The 20,639-nt window shown below is 35.2% G+C and overlaps 1 protein-coding gene across 1 annotated transcript; it reads right to left on the bottom strand.

The window, feature by feature from the left end:
• On the bottom strand, positions 1,358-20,302 carry LOC18601909 (protease Do-like 7). Its single transcript, XM_007033002.2, has 24 exons — positions 19,828-20,302; positions 19,340-19,410; positions 18,866-19,000; positions 18,492-18,550; positions 17,728-17,764; positions 16,743-16,868; positions 15,671-15,760; positions 14,743-14,808; positions 14,591-14,647; positions 14,419-14,484; positions 13,704-13,811; positions 12,452-12,532; positions 12,214-12,263; positions 11,581-11,746; positions 8,982-9,446; positions 8,511-8,693; positions 8,333-8,438; positions 7,808-7,978; positions 7,636-7,715; positions 7,285-7,512; positions 6,902-7,114; positions 6,542-6,699; positions 3,532-3,643; positions 1,358-2,028 (listed from the first exon to the last, which is right to left on the bottom strand). Exons 1-24 carry the CDS (start codon positions 20,111-20,113, stop codon positions 1,861-1,863), a joined length of 3,282 nt encoding a protein of 1,093 aa, XP_007033064.2. The 5' UTR covers positions 20,114-20,302; the 3' UTR covers positions 1,358-1,860.

Below are 20,639 nucleotides of genomic sequence, written 5' to 3'. Positions count from 1 at the left end.
AAATGGCTTTTACATTTAGAGCAACTCAAAGCTCAGGTGGTGGATTGGAAGATCTCACATATTTTTAGGGAGGTAAATATGGATGCAGACTACCTTGCAAAAGTTGGTGTACAACGTGACTCGAACTTATTGCGGACTTTTAATCCGAGAGTGGTAATCTCAGAGATAGAATAATTTGTTTAGTGCACATTTAGTTCTGAATTTAGTCACTGGATCCAATGTGGCCAGATGTCCATGATGGTATGGAATTGGCACGACTAGCGCATGAGAAGGGCGTGAGTTTTTTGAGAGAATTTGATTATTCTGGAAGTCAAAAGTATGGGAACAATAAGCAAGCTACTGATTAGGCAGGCCAGCAAACAAGGACAACATCAACATTCCAGAAAGAGTGGAAGAGGTTGTTAGTGGTCTTCAACCATTCCTATCTAATCATCTAGAGATAAGAAGTTATCAAGGTTTACATTTTCCTCGTTGTGTTTGATGTGCCAAATTTCGTCTCACTTGTAACATGTTGTCATCTTCCACCTCTAGGAAAACTACCACTGCTCAACCGTCTTGTATTATAGAAGCCATGGATGCAATGAAACACTGTAGTTAACGGGGAATAAAATGGAAATGGGATTAACTAGCTCGTTCCCGTCATTGGGGAGCCTCAGTGTTCATTCCATGTCTAACAGTAAATGGAAGAGAAATGTTTCATTGACTTCATGGCTTGTGTCTCAGCCACTGCCCAAAACAATAAAAGATTTGGAGAATCAATATTTTGCCAATTAGGTTAGCGACGTATCTTACATCTCTTTGCATTTGTGATCTTCCTAGCTCGACAATGGATTGTCGCAAAATCATACACTTCTTGTGGAGTTTAGTGTGTATGGCCTACCTAATCTCGAGTCTCCGTCTAATCAAACTAGATAATATGCTTCTTAAGAGGATAATGTATATATATTTCGTGTAAATATGTTTTCAGAGCCTGTAAGTGGACACATGAACTTTCAAGAAGGATTCTGGGAGATCACAAGGAACATGCTGGAGGATGGGCAGCATGGATTTGGTAACAAAAACTGTCTAGCATAGATAGACAGATATCTGTATCAATGCGGTGATCTGTGGTCTAACATTGTTTGAGCAAATGCATTGTTTCATTGTGCATCATTGCCATGGTTTATGCACTCTATGATTACTTATTATGATGACTGTATAACTGTAATATACTATAGCCATTAACAAATCTCCTCCAATATTGGCAACACAGCTTTAGCTTCTTCATTTCCTATGTTTCGTATGATTTTGTTTGATTACATATGAGAAAGTTCAGAGGAGAGAAATAGGAAGAAAACAAAGAACAGACGCATGTGCATCTGGCAAGAAGGAATTCAAGGAAAAGTGGAAAACCGTGTCAATATCATCAAGTCATTTTGCTTCAAATCCAGAGGAGATGGGGACAAGTGAATGAGAACTCAAAATGGAAGCTATTAACTTCTCTGCCACCATACATGCAACCCAAATGGACTACACTACAGAAATTTTATTCTTTTATTTTTGTCCAACCATTTACCTATGTCTATAATTGATTTTACACAATATAATTATCTTTCAATACAATATATTATTTGCTGACAGATTTCGTGCTAAATAAGTGCTTAGCCCTCACCGGATTGTCGTAAACTTATGCTGAAACCTATAGCTCCCAAGATGATGGCACCAATTCTCTATATAATCGAACCAACTGTAAAAGTCATTCCAGCACCAACCCTCTGCCCAAATTGACAATTGCCCGCAGGCCATATCAAGAAAAGTATCTGATTCCCTCGTACAGCAGCTGCCTCACCAACAACAAATAGAAATTCCCATTCATGAGTTTCAACAATCCAAGGTCTTGATCACCCTTCGACGCCAAATTGCAGTTTCTGGATCAAATCTCAGTTCCCATGTAGGCCAGTAGTGCAGATCCTGCTTCAATGTTAAAACTCGAGGCTTTCCATTCAAATGGACTGTCCTCACACGAACAAACTCCCCATGTTCCAATTCCTGTTAATATAGAAAGATCACAAAAATATTATTCAAGTAAACTGACTAGAGAAGAAATTTAACAAACCAAAAAAATAGCAATGGAACACAAAAAACAACTAATTAACCATTCAGTCTGAGTTGGTTAACTGTCTTACAAGTTTTCTGATAGCTTAAATCTTGCACAATTTGAAATACACAGTAACACGAGTATGAAACAGAGACTTTGTTTCTTGTGTCATTGCTCACAAACCAAACTAACAATTCCAGTAATGTGTTGGAAAATCATTATGCTTAAAACATTAAAACCCAACTCAACTAAGACTGTTGATCAAAGAACAAATAATAATTCAATCATGGCCTAAGTCTATTTAAGTTCAAAATTGCAATATGTAGGTAAGAATAAAGACACGAAACAAGAAAGAATAAAAATTTAACTAATGCAAAGTACGCTTCCTATCAAAAGCAAAAACACTCTTATGCACTCCATCAAACCCAATTGATTTGAAAAAATTTCAATGTTACAGTACTAGCAATGACAGATACACAATATTGAATACAAGTATTTGCAAAATATAATAATGTGTTTGCAAGTTTCGAGAGATATAAAAATAGGATAAATGGGTAGGAGGATGGAGAGTAGTGGAGTGGAAGAATTTCCTCTTCACCTTGTGTAGGAAATAGAGATAAGAAGGGTTTACTGCTATTTCAGTAATAATCCAGTTAGACTAAATTAAACTTCAGTAGTATTTTGCAAGAGAGTGACCATAAGAAGAAACCATTAACCAAACCCCTCTTCTTCCAAATCTCTCGATCCAAAGAACTTTAAAAAGTGACATTTCGACAAAGTTTGAAAGTTTTAATCAACCTCAAAGCCACTATATGGAAACCTCTTCAACAGAGAATGGTCCAACCTTTACTCCCTCCAATCTAGTCTCCTCAACCCTCCTCCCTCCCCTTGACCCCCCACCCCTGCCCCCCAAAAAAATTGACACTCAGTAATTAGGGCCAACTAAATCTTCACATTGCTTAAAGGTGCCTACTTAGCGGCTTAAGAACAATCTACTGCTATTGCCCTCAAGGCACTCAATGGTAGGATTTATCCTAGCATATGTGACACCAATGAACCACACCCATACAAATACTGCAAGCACTTATTAACTCCTACATGTTCTGTATATAATCTCCAATCTGTCATGTAAGAGCTTTGTGCATCTCATACAGTATAAATAAATACAACAAATGCTTGTCCCAACAGTAAAAACTCAGGAAACTCAAGTTAAAGTCTTAAGTTAAAATCTTAGGAAGTCCGTTTAAACTTATGGAATGAAAGAGGCTATTTGCTGTTGTGTAGTTGAAAACCAAATAGGCTTCAAAATAACCATTAAACATTCAAAATCTAAAACGTGATGAAGAAAAGGAAAAGATTTTAACTTCCAACAGCACACCATACAATCATATAACTAAACTTTTATGTATGAAGCACAATATACAAAGAGGGAAAAAGGAGGCAACTAGGCTTACCTTTGTCACATTAACAAAAGCATCTAAATCAGGAGTTGCTTTTCCATTAACCTCAACAATCCATTGTAGAGCATATAACCCATATCTATGAACAGGACTACCATGACACCACCTGAGAAAAGAACAAATTGTCAAGACCAATACCAACAAATTGAATATTACTAGCATAAACTTCTGTTGATTAAAAATTATCATTCTTAGAATAATTGTAGATAGAGTATTGTAAAAGCCCCTTAGCATAGCATGGGGTCCCTTAATTTCTAATAATTAGCATGTGGAGTTTTATTAAATAATTTCATAAACAAGAGACTTAGAGGCAAAATTAGTGTTGACAATAGTTAACTTCGTAGCCAAATTAACCAATGTAAAAACGAAAAAAGGATACATTATAAATGTCTTTTCTGTAGGGTTGGAGATTGTGCAAGATCAAGCTTGAAGATAAAAAAATCAGAAATCATAGTCGGATTTCTCTTTTCAAGAGTAAAAACCATCTTATTGACAGTAAAATTTCCTTCAGGCTGTTAGGGATTTAGGATTAAAATTTGTTAAAAAGCTACAAAATTTCTGTGATTTACATTTCTTCTTGTATAAACTAATTAAATCGAGTACTAGATATTATTCAAATCATTCAAAGAAGTTATAATGATTAAAATTAGGCATAATACCCAAAAAGGCTCCTGAGCTATTCAGAAAAATTTAAATAAACCTTTATTCCTTTATTGCTTTCAATTAAGCCCTAGTACTTTTATTTTGAGCCAAACAAACCTTTATGACTAATATTTAACTAACTGATGTTAGTCAAAATGCCACTTGTCATTCTATGTCACATGGCGTTGATGTAACATTCTAACATGTCATACTAGCTGTGGTATTTCACCCTCCATGTCAGCACTAAGTCAACATCACGTGAGTTTAAAATGACAAATGGTATTTTTGACTAATAACAATTAGTCAATTGTTAATCACAAGAGCTTATTTGATCCAAAATAAAAATACAATGGCTTGATTGAACGCAAAAGAAGGATAAGGATTTATTTGAATTTTTCTTTTTTGAATAGTTTAGGAGCTTTTTTAAGCATTATGCCATTAAATTATTATGGGATTAAGGCTTGAGCATGAAAGGAATTATAAGGAGCACCACAAGATCTGCCATTATATTAACTGAAATCCTTACAACACTTAAGTTTAAATAATATTCTTGTATTAATCCATGAAGTTTGACCAACCAAAATTTTATGTGGTCAAGCTATTTAAGTCTAGCTTTTAACAGATCAAGGAAAATGAATTTGGAGTTGCCTAAGTTCAGTTAAGCCATTATCTTTGTAGGGTGCATATGCTGTCAGGCAGCAACACCAAGGGCTAATCTCAAGATTTCTTTGTGTACTCTAGGTTGAATTATGGGTTGTTGAATTAGAAACAAGACTAAATAGGCTTTTCAGTCATACAAGGCTCCAGGTTAGACACAAGACTCAATAGCTTTAAAGTCATATAAAGCTCTAACCATAACTCAACTTAGAGAATTTGCATCCTGAAATTGTTCCTAGATGCTATAGCCTAACAACATTTGCACCCAACAAAGAAAAGTGGCAAATCTCAATGTAAAAAACCCCAAATTCAATTCTGTTTGATCCCATTATAAACTAGACTCAACTAGCACTCAACGCATACAAAATTCAGATCATAAAACTTGAAGTTTATACTGAAACTTTTTTTATTGCAATACAGAAACTCACATGTTAGGATTTTTGTGGTTTTGTGATACTCCTTGTGAACCCTAATTCTTCCATATTCCAGTTCTTAATCCCATAAAAAATTCATCCTTGTATCTTTTTTGAATGAGCAGAATAATTCCTAGTTATCCAATTAAATTAGATTATACAACAGCGAATCAGAATCACATAAATTTTGAAGTTTTTTAACAAATTTTAATCCTAAATCCCTTACAAGTCAATAAAAGTTTTCCTATATATAAGAGAGTTTTCACACACGTTAAAAAGAGATACAATTACGGCTACTGATCTTCAAACATTCAAAAATTATAAGGATGGCCCTAATTTTGCAGGGAAGTCCCTCGCTTACAAAATTATTGCAACAAATATCCACATTAATTATCAAATACTAAGGAAGGGCTTTTATAGTACTTAAACACAAATGATACTTGGGCTGGGGTATTACACCTAAAATGTCCTTGGACCAAATTTTAATTGGTTTGGGGTTGTAAATATACCTCTCATTTTGTTTCTTTCTAATAATTGAAAGGGTGGCCTATTTCCAAGTACACTTTTTCAAATTCAAATCAGCCATATTTATTGACATGTGGGTCTCACCTGTTTACTCACATGATAACCGAATTTTGGGTTGAAGAAACTTAAACATGCGTGGAAATAAGCTCACCCTAATTGAGAATATAATTTAAATATCATAGAATGATCTTTAATATTTGGTTGATATTGGTGCATATATTTCTTTTACAGCAGCTATCTTACGTGAACTTTTACTTATTGAAACTCCTTTCAGAAAAGTATGAAAAACACTAAACTAATTATTTTTCAAATGCAGCTATATTTAAACATCAAAATCCTTCTGTGAATCAGTCAAAAAGAGGTTCAACTAATTCTAAAAGGTATCTGATTGTCACTCCCTTGTACTCAGGCAATAAGGGACAGCAATCTCTTAATATATGCCAGATCCTTAAGCAATCAATTCATGAAAACTATGATTTATAACTGCCTTCAAACGTACAAGTTAAATTAGATTGATATCGTGTTTGCTTTATTAGATGCCGATTGCAGCCACAAGCAATCAAACTTGCAAGCATTTTACTACCTTCAGGTATGTTCATGAGTTTTCTGGTTAAGGAATTCAATTAGTAGTGTAGCAGTGTTCTAATGCCTTCAAATATATTGAGGCTAAAATGGTTCCACTGCCTTACTGCCACCTTCTACGTTCTCATCATTATTTTCCAACAAAAATGAATATGAAAACATTTTACTAAGAGAAAAACCCTTACCGTGCCACATAAACACCATGACCTTCTTCAGGAAGAAATCCAAGAGCACGCACGGCTGGATGAGGATCCTGAACAATACACCCACACCAATTAATCACTCGTGTTGTGCCATTCCCATCCCTAACATCTGTCCCCACAAGAAGATCAATTTCTCGTCCCTGGCATACCATACAATTAAAAACACAATAAGGCAAATCATTTCTACAGTTGCATATTAGCATTAATAAAACTTAAAGTAAAAACACAATACACTAGATAGAACATAGAGCTTATGAAAATTCTTTCAGTCAAATTAATAATAGGAATAATTACAAAGTGGAAAAAGACAGATACTCTTTCCACCTGTATCAATTTGCTTACCTGCCGAAAAATGGTCATGCTAAGGTTCCCTCCGTTGTCACCATTGTCCAATGCTTGACAAACATTTTCTATGTCCCGAAAGCAAGTAACTGGCTCTTTATTTACTGATAAAACCATATCACCTTGTTCTAATAAATTTTCAGCTTTTGATCCCGCCAAACAACCTTTTACACGTAAAACTTGACGTCGCACTGGGTCTTTCTTGACTAGAGCCTACAGAAAAGAACAATTAATGTGATAATTTGATGAGATAATATGAAACTGACAAAAGGACTTAAAGAGAGGGTAAAAGACATTCTCACAGCATCTCTGTTAACATATTGCCAAGATCTTGATTCAAAAATTTGCTACACAAATAGATAAAATAAAGAAACAAAACATACTTGGATCCAGTCATCACTTAATCCAAAGCTTCTGGCCTTTGAAAGCAACGTAGGATAAAGTTCAACCTCTAAGATCCTAACAAGTGGCATCGGCCTTTTGGCACCATTTATGAGAAGAGGCGGTCCATTAGCACCAGATATGATCTTGTCAAGAACTTGGCTTATTGCATAAACTGGGACACCTCTGACAAATTGATGATCCTCTGATGTATTGCAACCAAATTTCAGCTGAAATCAATGATGGGAAGCATCAGATTATATGGCGATAATGGAGTTTATCCAAGAAGGTTAATAAATAGAGGAAACCTTTGGTTTTTTTTTCTTTTTATATTTTTTGGTCAGAGTGGAAACCTGTGTCGAAAAGCTTCCCCAAACTGCTTGAACCTTTCCATGCTCATCTGTTAGCACACCCGAAAATGTACTACCAAAATCTGCAAAAGCATACAAGATCCATTTTGAACATTTTGAAATCAACATGTGGGTAAATTTAGATTCCACCTTCAAGTAATAGCAACAAACATACCCGTATCAAGCTCAATAACTTCCATATTTGTTGCTCTGTACCGTGGACAGTCAGCAGAGCCAATGTTCAGAGCAGCACATGGATTGGTCACAACTGATTTCCTTGATGTCGCTTGTAAGCTTCTACTTAAACCCACAAGATAGACTGAATCCCCACGACGTAATGCAGGCTCTGTCTCAAACAGAACAAAATGTCAATCCTTGTCAAAAGTAGACTCATGGTGTTTTAAATTAACAGAAAAAACACACTACAGAAATCAACATTAACTTTCCATCCCCCGGCTCCTCTTTCACTGCAGAACTGAGAACAGACTTCCTTTTACCAAATTGGACTTCAAAGAACGTAAGAATAAAATCTTTTTATCCTTTTGTCAAATCAATTTCCCAACCAAATTTTCAGGACAAGATGAAGCATATGGTATAATAACAACAAAAAAGTGTAAAACCGGTTGCATGGGAGAAACATGAGCAAGTAAGAATACATCTAATGACCAAACTGTAGAGTAATTGCAAAAGTAAAACCTACCAGGAAGTAGTTCCGCAGCACGAACCACGGAAGCACCAACAGGCCCTAGAGCCGAGGGATCATATGCAACTACAGCATAATTGTGAACAGGATGAAGAAAAACAACCTGCAGTTGAAAACAGAAAACTCAACAAACTATGCTATGATTTTTCAATGTTGTTTCACTAAAAGAGCATACCTCTCCAGGAATTTCAATTGGATAAGCAGCAAAGGACAGCATCACATCGGATGCAGAAATTGCAACTGTATTCTTGTCAACAGCAACCAAACCCATACTACGAGAATGATATATAATGACACCAGTCCCAAAAAAATGTTGTGAATGAACACCATCAAGCATGCATGATGGTGGCACATGAACCTGTAAGCATGAAAATCAACTTAGATTGTTCTATTGAGAAAAACGAGAGACAATAAATTGCCAATAATAACAATCTCAACAACAGTCATGAAAGCAACATGAACTCATACAGTATAACGGTCATAGAAGAATGGCTAAAAACATAAAGAGAATGGAAACATCATCATCTACCATCAAAGTTATGTTGTGACAAAAATATTTAACAGAAGGATATAACAAAAGGAAAGGACACAGCTGAACTGTATAGTTCACAAGAAAAGAACTATGCAATCAACAGAAATTTGTTACCTCAAACATTACAAGGGTAGGCTCTATTACTTGTTCAGCAATTGAAGCATTAGCTGCTGTAGCTGTTGCACCTTGATAGTCCCTTAAAACAGCATTTTCCGTGGCAGTTGTGTCCTCCAACTTAACTTCACCAGTTTCATTTAAGGAACAGTCAGCAACAACTCCATCAAAAGACATATCCTCTTCAACTCGTCTTTTTTTTGATCCAATACCTGTTTCATCCCGAGAATGCAATTCTGCAGAAGCATGCTCACAACTGGTTTCCATACTAGTAACACCATCAGTCAACTCTTGGTGATTATCTTGATGTATGTGTTCCATATGAGTTGCCTCACCATTAACACCAGATGATGGCAGCATGGACTTAAAGGCTGGCTTGGCTGTCCATAAACCTGAGCTATCATCACGAGTGTATATCCGTGGAGGTGCATACCATTCATGGCGATCAACCGTGACCAATACAGACTGCAACCATCAACAGAATCACAGAGATCACAAATAGCATGGATAATCTCAATTGAAGCAAAAGCAGAACATGTCCGCAGAGCAAACAAATAGGACACAGAGAGAACGCTGGCAACCAGAGGAAGAAGGGAAGAGAGGATGCAAAGAAGTAATAGAAGGAATAACATGGAAGCAAATCAGAGAAATGATGAATTGTAAGTTCCACTACACACTTGAAAAGATAGGAAAAAATCAATTCCTAAAACTAATAAAAACAATTTCATAATAAATAACTGCAACTACTATCCTCACAACATTTTCAGTTCTAAATACTTAAAACTTAACCATTCAAACTAACCTGCAATACTAGTGAATTTTTCAGAACTTAATATCAGAGTAGCTCAAATTCTTACATTATTCGAATAGGTAGAATTGAAAGTGAATTGAGGTTTGACCAGATCCAATGATCCAGATCAAAACCCTACCATGATCCTTCCTTTTAAAATTCTAAACAGAAATTGATGTTGGAGCACATAGGATTCAAGTCACAGAAATTTAGAATCATTCAGTGTAGTCAAGGAATATACGCAGGTGCACCTAGGGGCTAAGGAGCAACAATCTAGTAAAAGTGTCTTCCAACCCCCAAGAAGAGGCACCTTCACAAAAAAGGCATGCCTCAGTTAAGTTCCCTTTAGTCTTCTTCAATACCTTTTTTTCTTATGCATAACATTTTCAACTGACAGAAAAGGAGAATGCATGTGTGCTATCAAGAACAAGAAAAAGTGGTATTGCCCATTATAACTACTTGTTGGAAATAAACAATACTTAGAGCCAGAATCTAATGGTGACTTTTTGTAAAACTTTAACACATTAGACAAGGAATTCAGTCAAATTATCAAAGAATATATAATTTTACCTTCGTTGGGTATAACAATAGATAACAAGTTTTTTTTCTTTTTGGTAAATATTTATGAATCTTTTTATAATAAGCCCCTTGCTTCACTAAATTAAGCACCTTTTTGTGCTTGATGATCAAGCGATAGCACACCTTGCATCTTTGATCAATCTAGGATCATAAGACCAGTCAAGAGCCTAAAAATCATACCTCTAATGTTTGCATAACCAAATCCTAAACAACCCTTTCTCCAGGCTCTTTCTAATTGACAAATGACATTTTAGGAAAAATAATAGAGGATGATAGCTATTTTAACAATCCACACACAAGTAACTAAAAATCGTGGGTTGCTCTAACGAAAATAAAAGAACTAAAATCATAATAACATATTGAAGGTTTGTTTCTTTTATGAGTCAGTTTGAACCTGAATTTACCACCATCCAACCCCATCACATTAATACTCAGGTCAATGCCTAAGGAGTCAAATTTATGCCGACTTTGTTTCCTTTTGTCAATCATGTTTGGAAGCCATTTGATCAAGCCTCCATCAACATAAATGAGTCAAACTTACCTCTGTTCAGATTTGGCTCATTTATTCAAAAAGCTTTAAATCTTCATTCAAACTTGATTAACGTAATAAACAAACACAAATAAATTCATTTTAAGCTGTTCAACTAGTAAACTGGTTTGTTTTTACCCCTAATTTCTCTCAACAATAGAAGTAAAATACTGGAAATACTTCTCAGAGACCTTTAGGAACCAACCCAATTCCAAAGCAGACTCGACTAAAGGTTACCAGCTGGTCTTTTCCTTTAATTTACATGCTTCGTGTTTCCCTTGAACAGAGAAAGAAGCCCCTGCACTTTTGCACAGCATTTTTGAACAGAAACATCCCATGCAAATGTTGGGTCAAGATGGGTATCCTACAACAAGTTGATAAGCCCACCAAAACACGAGGCTTACCAAAGCTCAAAGCCCCATAACAAGCCTAGTGATACTGGGACAAAAAACCATGTACAGTACAGCCCAATACCAGGCTAGGTCAGAACTCTTTACTACATTGATGGTGCCTCCTTCAACCTCAATTCATCACATACTCCATTCAATGTTAGAAATATTTATGGCATAAAGGTAAAACTCACCCATTCAATTTTCCAGGAAATGCAAAATTCATCAATAGCTTATATGCATAATGCTCAACAACTGAAGTTTGCAGAAACATAGGCATCAGGTGAAACTGCATAGTCCATGATAAAATACCTTTCTTCGATGACGATCCAAGTAGCTTATATATTCTAAAGGCACCCGAGCACCCCGAGACAGCTTAGATAGAACAGAAATTAGATCCTCAAGTTTTGATATTGCCTCACCAGCAAACTTCTTAATGATGGCATGTCGAGGAACTCCAGCTCTAAATAGCATATATCTGCAACAGATGAAATCAAACCATTAACCAACTGAAGAAAGCCCAAAGCAATAAAGAGCAATCTCAGTATTGATACAGATTAGAGTAAATCTAATTGTGTCATGCGTAAATCCAGTATTTCCCATTTTGGTGTAAGGATAAGCAATTAAAGATGCTTGCTAAAAAACACTATATAGTGTTGAAAATAATATTAAGCATAAATTAGTCTTTCAACCTCCAAAAGAGATGAAGCAATCCTTGATGCCATGCGTATGGAGGAAAAAGAGCTCATTAAATGATAAAAGGTAACTCAGAACTTATATCGTGGATTATGACCAAACACCAAACCTTACTTATTAGATAAATTAGCATAAAGAATTTAGGCACACAAACATATGCATACATTAAATATTTTTTTTTTTCTTTTCAAGACACATTTTGAATAAATAGATATGACAATTTTCATAAATATATTCAGTTAGACTAACCCAGGTTCTGAGACATATACAAGACCACATTGGAAACGGAAATTTCTTGCCTGTTTCAAGTAACAACAAAATAAGTCAAATTATCTGTCAGCAACAGCAGCACCATCCTCACACAGAATAAGGGTAAAAGCAAATAAATAATCCTATTCAGGGAACAATGTATGGAAAATCAGAGTGAGAAGGGTCAGGGGGCAGGGGGCAGAGGGGCTCCACGTGTTAAGCAGAAACTGCATCCTACCTGCTGGTAAGACAGGGGGTGTATTACTGCACCACTTACTTCTAAGAAGTGAGCAGGAGTTATTGAGTGTAAATCCTGAACCTGAAGCAGAAAAAGGGAAACACATTAGCTTTTGCATTCATTCTCAACATAAAGTAAGACAACAAACTACAAGAACGAGCATCTGGAAATTCAGTCAGTAGCTACTTCTCAAAAGAAGTCCTGCAGCACATTATACTAACTTATTTCAAGACATCATTGTCATTATTATCATGCAAACAAACCGAGATTGAATCCCACAATGATTAGTATCAGTGTCAATGATCTAAGAGAAGGGTGCCCCTGATATCTGTTCTGGTGTCTCGGGTGGGATGGAAATGCAAGGAAGAATTTTACCAACTAATGTCCAGAAAAAATTTTTCAAGAAATTTGACAGTTTGAATAACATATATGTACCAAAATAATATTTAGGATGCACAATCCAAAGCAATCATAAAAACATATGCAACGGCTTTAAACCAGCTAATACTAAATTCTGAACCATTGTCCAAAAAATGCATTAATTTCCTCCCAATATACTCAGTACAAGAAGGGCATAAAAATTAAGGAATCTAGGCACATGGTGCAATCAAAGTGCCAAATCCTTTCCTCAAGAAGCAAAAGACCGTGTAAGAACCATATTTTAATGACAATGAGAGCGATTTAGAAAACAGTTAATCTACTATAGCATCCGTTTGATTAGAGTTAGCAAACAGCAAATTGTGTCAACAAGTTCAACACCACAATTGGCATATGCATCAAAAACCAAAAAAAGAAATTGACAGTCAAATTTACTAAATGATATGAAGCTTATCATTTACTAGAACATTTAATTCACTGGTTAGTAACATACCATATACACTCTTTGCTACTTCAATGAGCATTTAAATTGAAAATTCATATTAAGTTTAACCAGTGGCCCTCCAATTTATTATTATCTACTTCAGGTTCAGTGGGAACTAGGCTAGCCAATTATAAAGATAAAAAATAACTCAATTATCAAAATATACATCAACATGCAGATCACTGATAACAATTGTTCTTCTTGAGACCAAGATAATTAGTAATGGTGCATGGGCCACACTGCCACAGTTACAAATAAACCCTTCATATTAGCCACCAGGATCAAAGTCAAAATTAATCACAAACTATATAAGGTGAGATCTAATTTGATCCTCAAGGCATCAAAAGATCATGAGCTATATAGACATAAATTAGAAGGAATAAGTCTTACCAGTAATTGCACAGTCAACGGTGTGCCACCTCTTTCAATTTGTAACTCTATCGTCTGCTCAACACTGTCATCAAGTAAAGTTTCCAATTTCAGAAATTGAGTAATTACCTGCAATAGGTTTTCAATAACATATTAAAGCCAAAAAACATAAGTATTGTCTTGGAATTTCAAATTGCAATAATTAAGCAAATTCTATTAGGGGAAATGAATAGCTGCCGCAGTCAGTTTATTTTACAAAAAATAAAAAAAGAAAAAGTCTTTCCTCTATGGTCATAGTAGAAATTCCTACTTGGGCAAGTATTAAAAAATGGTTTGTAGGCACCCACAAATAAACGTCCACCAAAAATTCATTGAAAGCACCTAAAGCACAATAGATGTCACTTATTGAAGGCAGGTAGGATATCTTCCAGAGTTCCTTATAAACCATACACGTTAACAATAAGTTCTCATCAAATGAGGGGAGGTGAGTCATTAGGAAGATACTTTATCACAAAAATTAGGAAGATGCCCTAAAATCCATTCATGACTATATGAAGAATTTCATACTTAAATTTATACATAATGTCAATAACCAATATCAAAATTTTGCCAAGCAGAGAGAGCAATGAGCTTCCTTTAAAATTTCAATCATATAAAAGTACGACAAAAGAACAAATCCATAAATTACAATACAGAATCAAAACTTGTTTCTTCATGACTGTATGCTTAAATTTACCTCCCCATTCACCCGAACAAGTACATCACCTGGCTCCAAGTGGTTATGAGCAGGGCCACCTGGCACCTAAAAGTAGGTTCAGATTCAGAGGATAATGAAATAAACTAAAAAAATGGGGGGAAAAGAACAATTTGAAACACAATTTGGATAAAGAAAACTGAACTTTACTCACCACAGAGTCAACAACAAGCATTCCAGTTTCACCTTGTGCAGATGCACGCCGTGCCATCTAAATTTGGAAAAAGAATATAAAATGAGGAATCACTTTTCTAAAATGAGCCATGGGAAAGCTAGAAAAAATAATGACAACAAAGAAACAGGAACCTGCTCTGTTTCACTTTGAAGACCAAGCCGACGTATCTCGTCAAACCCCTTATGGAGAAATGTAGCCTATATAAAATATAAATCCTACATTAAAATCATCTAAAAGCAAATTCTCAAACATTAACAGAAATGCCAAAGGGCATAAAAACATCAAGAAAACAATCTATATAGTGCAGCCATTGATAAACTATGCTGTGTATAATCGTGATAACCAGCAATAACACTTAAGTTGTAGTGCTTGAGTGGTTATGGCCCATTCAAGGATGTTTTATTAGGCCTTAGTTAAAGGAAGATCAGCAATTTTATGTTAGGATTTATGAATAGTAAGCTATATATAGTTGGGTTTGCAATTTCCTAGAGAACTTTCAGATTATGGATTATCAATATAGTTAATCATTGGAATTGGATATTCACTCCACTCTTCCTCACAATGTCTCTCATTCTTCCTCTGTCTTCACCTCTTATTCCCCCTGAGCCTCAATTCTCTCTCTTTTCCGACTGTTTCTCTCTCCTCTCTTTTACTCCCCTTACCACCTATTTCTCATTCTTTCGTCCTGCCCACGTCACATCAAAAGGAGGGATCAGGGAGCGTTTACTGTTCTATCTGTAAGTTAATATTCTCAGGGTTTGTTAAGGGAAGGAGAGGTGCAAGCATACCAAGTCATTTTATTTATTAGGGTTTTCCACAAAAATCCAAAAAACCAAGATCTAGCAGGACATCATAGCATCTTAATTCTAATAACATACCAGGAAAAAAAAATAAAACAGGTTGTTCTATTTTTCAGTTTCATATGATTGCTTGAACATCTAGACATGAACATCACCATATTTTCCAATCACCTAATCCAATACTGAACCTTATGTATTCTACAAAACAAAGGGGGAAAAACAGAAGTAAAGCTCTACAAGGATAACATCAACAACAAACCTGAAGCGTACCACGAGGTATAGAAACTGCTTCCCACTTACTCATGTACGAGTCTCCTCCTTTCTGGAGAAATTTTAATGCCCTTACTACCTGAAAATCAAATAACTAATGTTTCAATGTCTGATTTTTCATAGAAATCAGACAGAACTAAAAATGTGGTTCTGTTTGTTCAGAAAATCAAGGGCAAAGCCCATTTTCAGTGCAAATAAAAACTATGGACATAAAATCCAAAAAGAAGTTGGGAGTTCTACAAAGATTTCATGGGCCAATTTTTTGAGGCCAATTTTTAGAAGCATGTGTGTGTAAGTTAAAAGTACTTTGGATAGTAGAATACTAGAAAATATTAAAAGTTTAATAATATATCCGATAAGGTAAAATAAACTTGTTCTGCAGAATCCTGACCCAATAATACAACTGCCAAATACAGGTGGAGGAACATGGCAAGTCAACAAATAACGTAGACAACAACAATCCATGAGCAGGTCAATATGGTTTATAAGGCTTCAGAGGTTCTCATCCAGTCAACAATTAACTGGCTGGACTAACTTTGAGAATCCTATTCTTGCAATCCAGAAACATTCTCTATTTTAAAAACATTAGTATCAAGAAAAAGCAATGTAACTTATGCACCAAGTAAGCACATATCTATAAGCTATAAGGTTCAAAATTCAACCCATAGAGGCATAACCAGACTGGGACTGACTTTTCTAGGCTCCAGATCTGTTGAGGATAATCCTAAGCAAAAGCAAGCCCCAATAATACTTACAAGACATTCAACCAAAAATAATAAACAATAAATAATACAAATTTTACCAAGGATTAGGCCTTTCCAGGAGCAACCTGACAAAAGGTTTCAAGTGCATAGATTCGGGTCTTTTAGTTATACACTCCCTTTTTTACAATTTCTAAGGGAATCATACAAAGCTTGAGTTAGATGAACCATTAAATATTGTAGCCCAAATCTCCAAATTCGGCTTACACAATCTTCAGTCCTCCAGAGACAAATGGAGTGGAATCTCGGATAATACCAGAAGCATGGTATAAAGGGTTAAGCAGTTAAAGTACTACTCACACGTTCTAGAGGTAGAAAAAAGGCTGATGCACTGGATGACTTGCTACCAGCATTCAAGGCCACTGCCCTGCCTTGCCAATCAATCACTGGGGAACCACTTGAACCACCTTTAGTACCAGATGCTGCCTGAAAGTTAAGCACAAGTGTAAATGATACAATCAAGCACAGACAAGCATACATGCAAAACTCAGATACTTGCAGAACCAAGAAGGTTGTCTCTTCGACAAAACTATCAAAAATGATAATGTCATTGAACATCATAACATGCCACACCAATTGAAAACATTATAAGTAATACTTTTCATAATGCTGCAGATCCATCATAATGCTAATCAGGTTTAAAGCATTTAATACCATCCACAATTTTTCACTTATTCTGAACCTTGTTAAAAATCATATCCACATGATTGCACTCTATCATCCCAAAGATCACTGTTTACTTTAAACTTACTTATACAAAGAAACTATAGAGCTTTCCAATGACTTATCATGAACTTCTTCCAGAGATGAATACAATTACACAGTCCCTCTTCTCCAACTTGAATGTTTACTTTTCAATTTTAGGAAGCTTGAAATTATGTCCCTCCCCCCCCCCCCCCCCTCCTCTGTTTGGTACAGATCTTTCTTTTTCAAACACAAACTGCAGCTTTTTTATATTCCATATTATATTTTTTTTCTTTTCAGCATTAAAAACCATTAAACATCAATATTAAAAAAGAATTGGAATTTTTTAAGAAATTTAAAGTAAGAACCTCTTTTCTTAAACGATGTGCAAGTCAAAAATGGGCATTCAATATGGAAATGTGGGTGCATATATTTTACTAAACATGTGTTGCATGAGATATATTTTTATACACTCCAGGATTAAACCATGTTTTTGATTATATTCAAAGAACATCAGACGAAAGAAATTACAAATTAAACCAGAAAAGGTTAATCAACCCCCCAAACATCCAATATGTGGTATAAAGAATAAGCTACATACTTGCATGTAGAAAGTGTTGAAATCATTATAGCCATCCCTGCAACAAATAAGCATGTCAGCAAACATAACAGATATTTCTAGAAATCATAGCTAGAAAGCATAGATCAATTATTGACCAGAAGTCATGACTAAAACCGAAGAAACTGAACTCAAGCATTCCTCACGATATAATACCAGCAAAGGTAAAGGAAAGGTCAAATCAATTTTAAAGTTATGCCGACTAGACAAAAATGAAACCTCATGATGATCACCTACAACGGAAAGTGGTGCATGCAGTGTGCATGTAACTCCTATATGGCACACACCACCAGGTATAAAGCATTAGCATGATGTTTGCAGAAATCAAAGTAGAGTGGAACTATGCCTTGATTTGGTAGAAGATGCCAAATGAAGATATGAACGAAATCAAACATAAAATCAATCTCAGTCAGATTTGGTGACAACTGTATTTGAAACATTGCATCATACAGAAGGTAACACAAACAGTAACTCAAAGGCAAAATTCAATGAAGGCAGAGTTGCCATGATAAAGTTTGCAACCACAAAATTCAGTAATGCTGATGAAAATATGTCAAACTATTACAATGAAATCAAGAGTATGAGACACAATGCCAAAATCAATAATGGTACAAGAAAAACCAGTTTAATAAGACAAAAGCATGAGATCATCAAAGATAGCTAATGTTTGTTAAAATAATATCGATGGTATAACATTCTTAAAGTAGATGATTCAAAAGAAAAAAATTAATAAAACTACCACATACTTTTTATAGTGAGGAGCATCTCTATCCAAACGAGCAAGAGTACCAGCCAATATGGAAACCTACAAATTTTGATTCAAATCAGCAGAATAACTGTTAGGTACCTGGTTTTCATGTTCTCAAATAGCATGACATAGTGAGACATCACTCATGAAAAATAACTGGTATCTAATCAGAAAAACCATGAATTTCTCCAAACCGATGTAAAAGGACTCCTTCATTAAATGATTTTCTTTTCTTTTCTTTTTTTTTTTTTTTTTGGCAATCCCTTCAATAATTGGAATTCAACATTAAACTAAACATAATGTTAATAAAATAGAAATAAGAAATGAAGAGAAGTAAAACAAAGACTACTACTGTGATTCGAATTCTATTACCTTCTCTCCACTATCATTACCAACAACCCTGATTTCTAATCCAACACAAGCAGCATCTGGGGCAAGCAGAATCTCCTCATAGTCTAAAAATTGAATGGCATCAGGATTGTAACGAAAGAAGCCAAAATCATGAACCTGAAAAGAATAACATGATGTTAGTCAGTTAGTGCCATATATAGATAGAAGAACCCACAATATAATAGCCGCTGTCACAAGAGCAAGTAGAAATATCAACTTGAATGCAAAGCATATCATGTGGCAGATGATCTAACACAACCTAACCAAGTAGTCTCAAGCAGTGTGAGCCCACAAATCAGTCTTCCTAGGAGAACAACCAAAACCAAGCACATTGCCAATGGTTTATTTCAAAAGTCATGCCCGAATATCCTACTGCGGAATAATGAACTACATTACACTCAGAATAAGATAAATCACCAAGCATAAATAGAGTAAAATGAAGAAGAGTTCACTCACCGGATCTCTATATATAGGATGCACAGTAATTTCTTCTCGATTTACAAACATTGCTTCGGCAACAACAGGTCCTACAAGCAGACAAGACAGTAATTAATTCACAAATGAATGTTCCGAAATTTTATGAGGCTCAAACAACAAAAATAAACAACGCTCTCTTTTCCTTGCTTTTTCCTAGTACTATTAGTTTTCTGCTCCTTCAAAAGTTACGCAAAAGTAAAAGCAACAGTAAAAAAGAAACAAAAAAGAAAAAACAAAATCAGATCCAATTAAAAATAAGCATATAGGTAATGCGACGCAGATTCAAGCATAACTGATCCATATAATACTAAAATCATCAATTTTATTACTCAAAACAGTTAAATTTTTAATTTTAATCAATTTTTATAACTACATTTCGGAAAAGAAAAAGTAACTAGCAAATAAGCAAAACCAAACAAAAAAAAATAATTCAAAGATGATACTAATAAATTCTTCACGAAGTCAACCTGGTTTGACTACATGCCGATTAGTGAGAATAATTCCTCTTCGCTTATCAACAACAAAGCCAGTAGCATAACTAGCACCAGCAGGCTCCGTATCAAAAGCACGGCAAGCTGTGGTACGGAGGACGACGACGGCCGGAACAACTTTATTAAGAGCCTTCCGCCAATCCTCGGCAGTTGCGACGTTTTCTTTGAACGGAGGGTCGATCTCCATACAAAGCTCCTCTTTGATTGTCGATTCTAATCCCATCGCTGTCTCCGATCCTAACCTCTCCAACGGATCCCCCATTCAAGTTAGGGTTTCGAAATTCACAGGAAAATGAAAGTTTCTTTTTCGGGCTTTTTTTTTTTTTTTTAAGTCTTTGTTAAGTCCAAATTATTGAAGGAATGAAAGCTGATTTTATATTGGCATTTCTTTTTTCGTCTTTTCTTGGTTAGTTCGTGGAGTGCAAGCTTTTGTTTTTTTTTTTTTTTCTTTGAGTGGGGGTGCATGGTGCTTGCTAGTCTCCACAGGGTAGATTCAAAGCACGTGAGACAATTTTTTCAATAAAAGGTGCCCAGGTGGTCCAATATCTACGATGGACGTTGGACGTTGGAGTTTGGACCTTTCTATCCGGCTTTTCTTAGTTTGGTATACTTCTATTTTTCCTTTCTTTTCTTTTTACATGTCCTAATTCAATAAATTATTTAATTCTACTTATAATTTTTACGCTGTGATATGTGAGTTGGTAAAAAATATCCCAGTTAACATTTGAGATTTTCAATCTTTCTATTTAAAATCTAGGGTCTTATTTTGATTAGTTTAGAACAATATC

This window comes from Theobroma cacao, chromosome 4 (genome assembly GCF_000208745.1).
Source record: "Theobroma cacao cultivar B97-61/B2 chromosome 4, Criollo_cocoa_genome_V2, whole genome shotgun sequence".
In the NCBI taxonomy this organism is placed as follows: Eukaryota; Viridiplantae; Streptophyta; class Magnoliopsida; order Malvales; family Malvaceae; genus Theobroma; species Theobroma cacao.
Note: the sequence above shows the minus strand (reverse complement) of the source record. Positions and strands in the feature narration are given on the sequence as shown.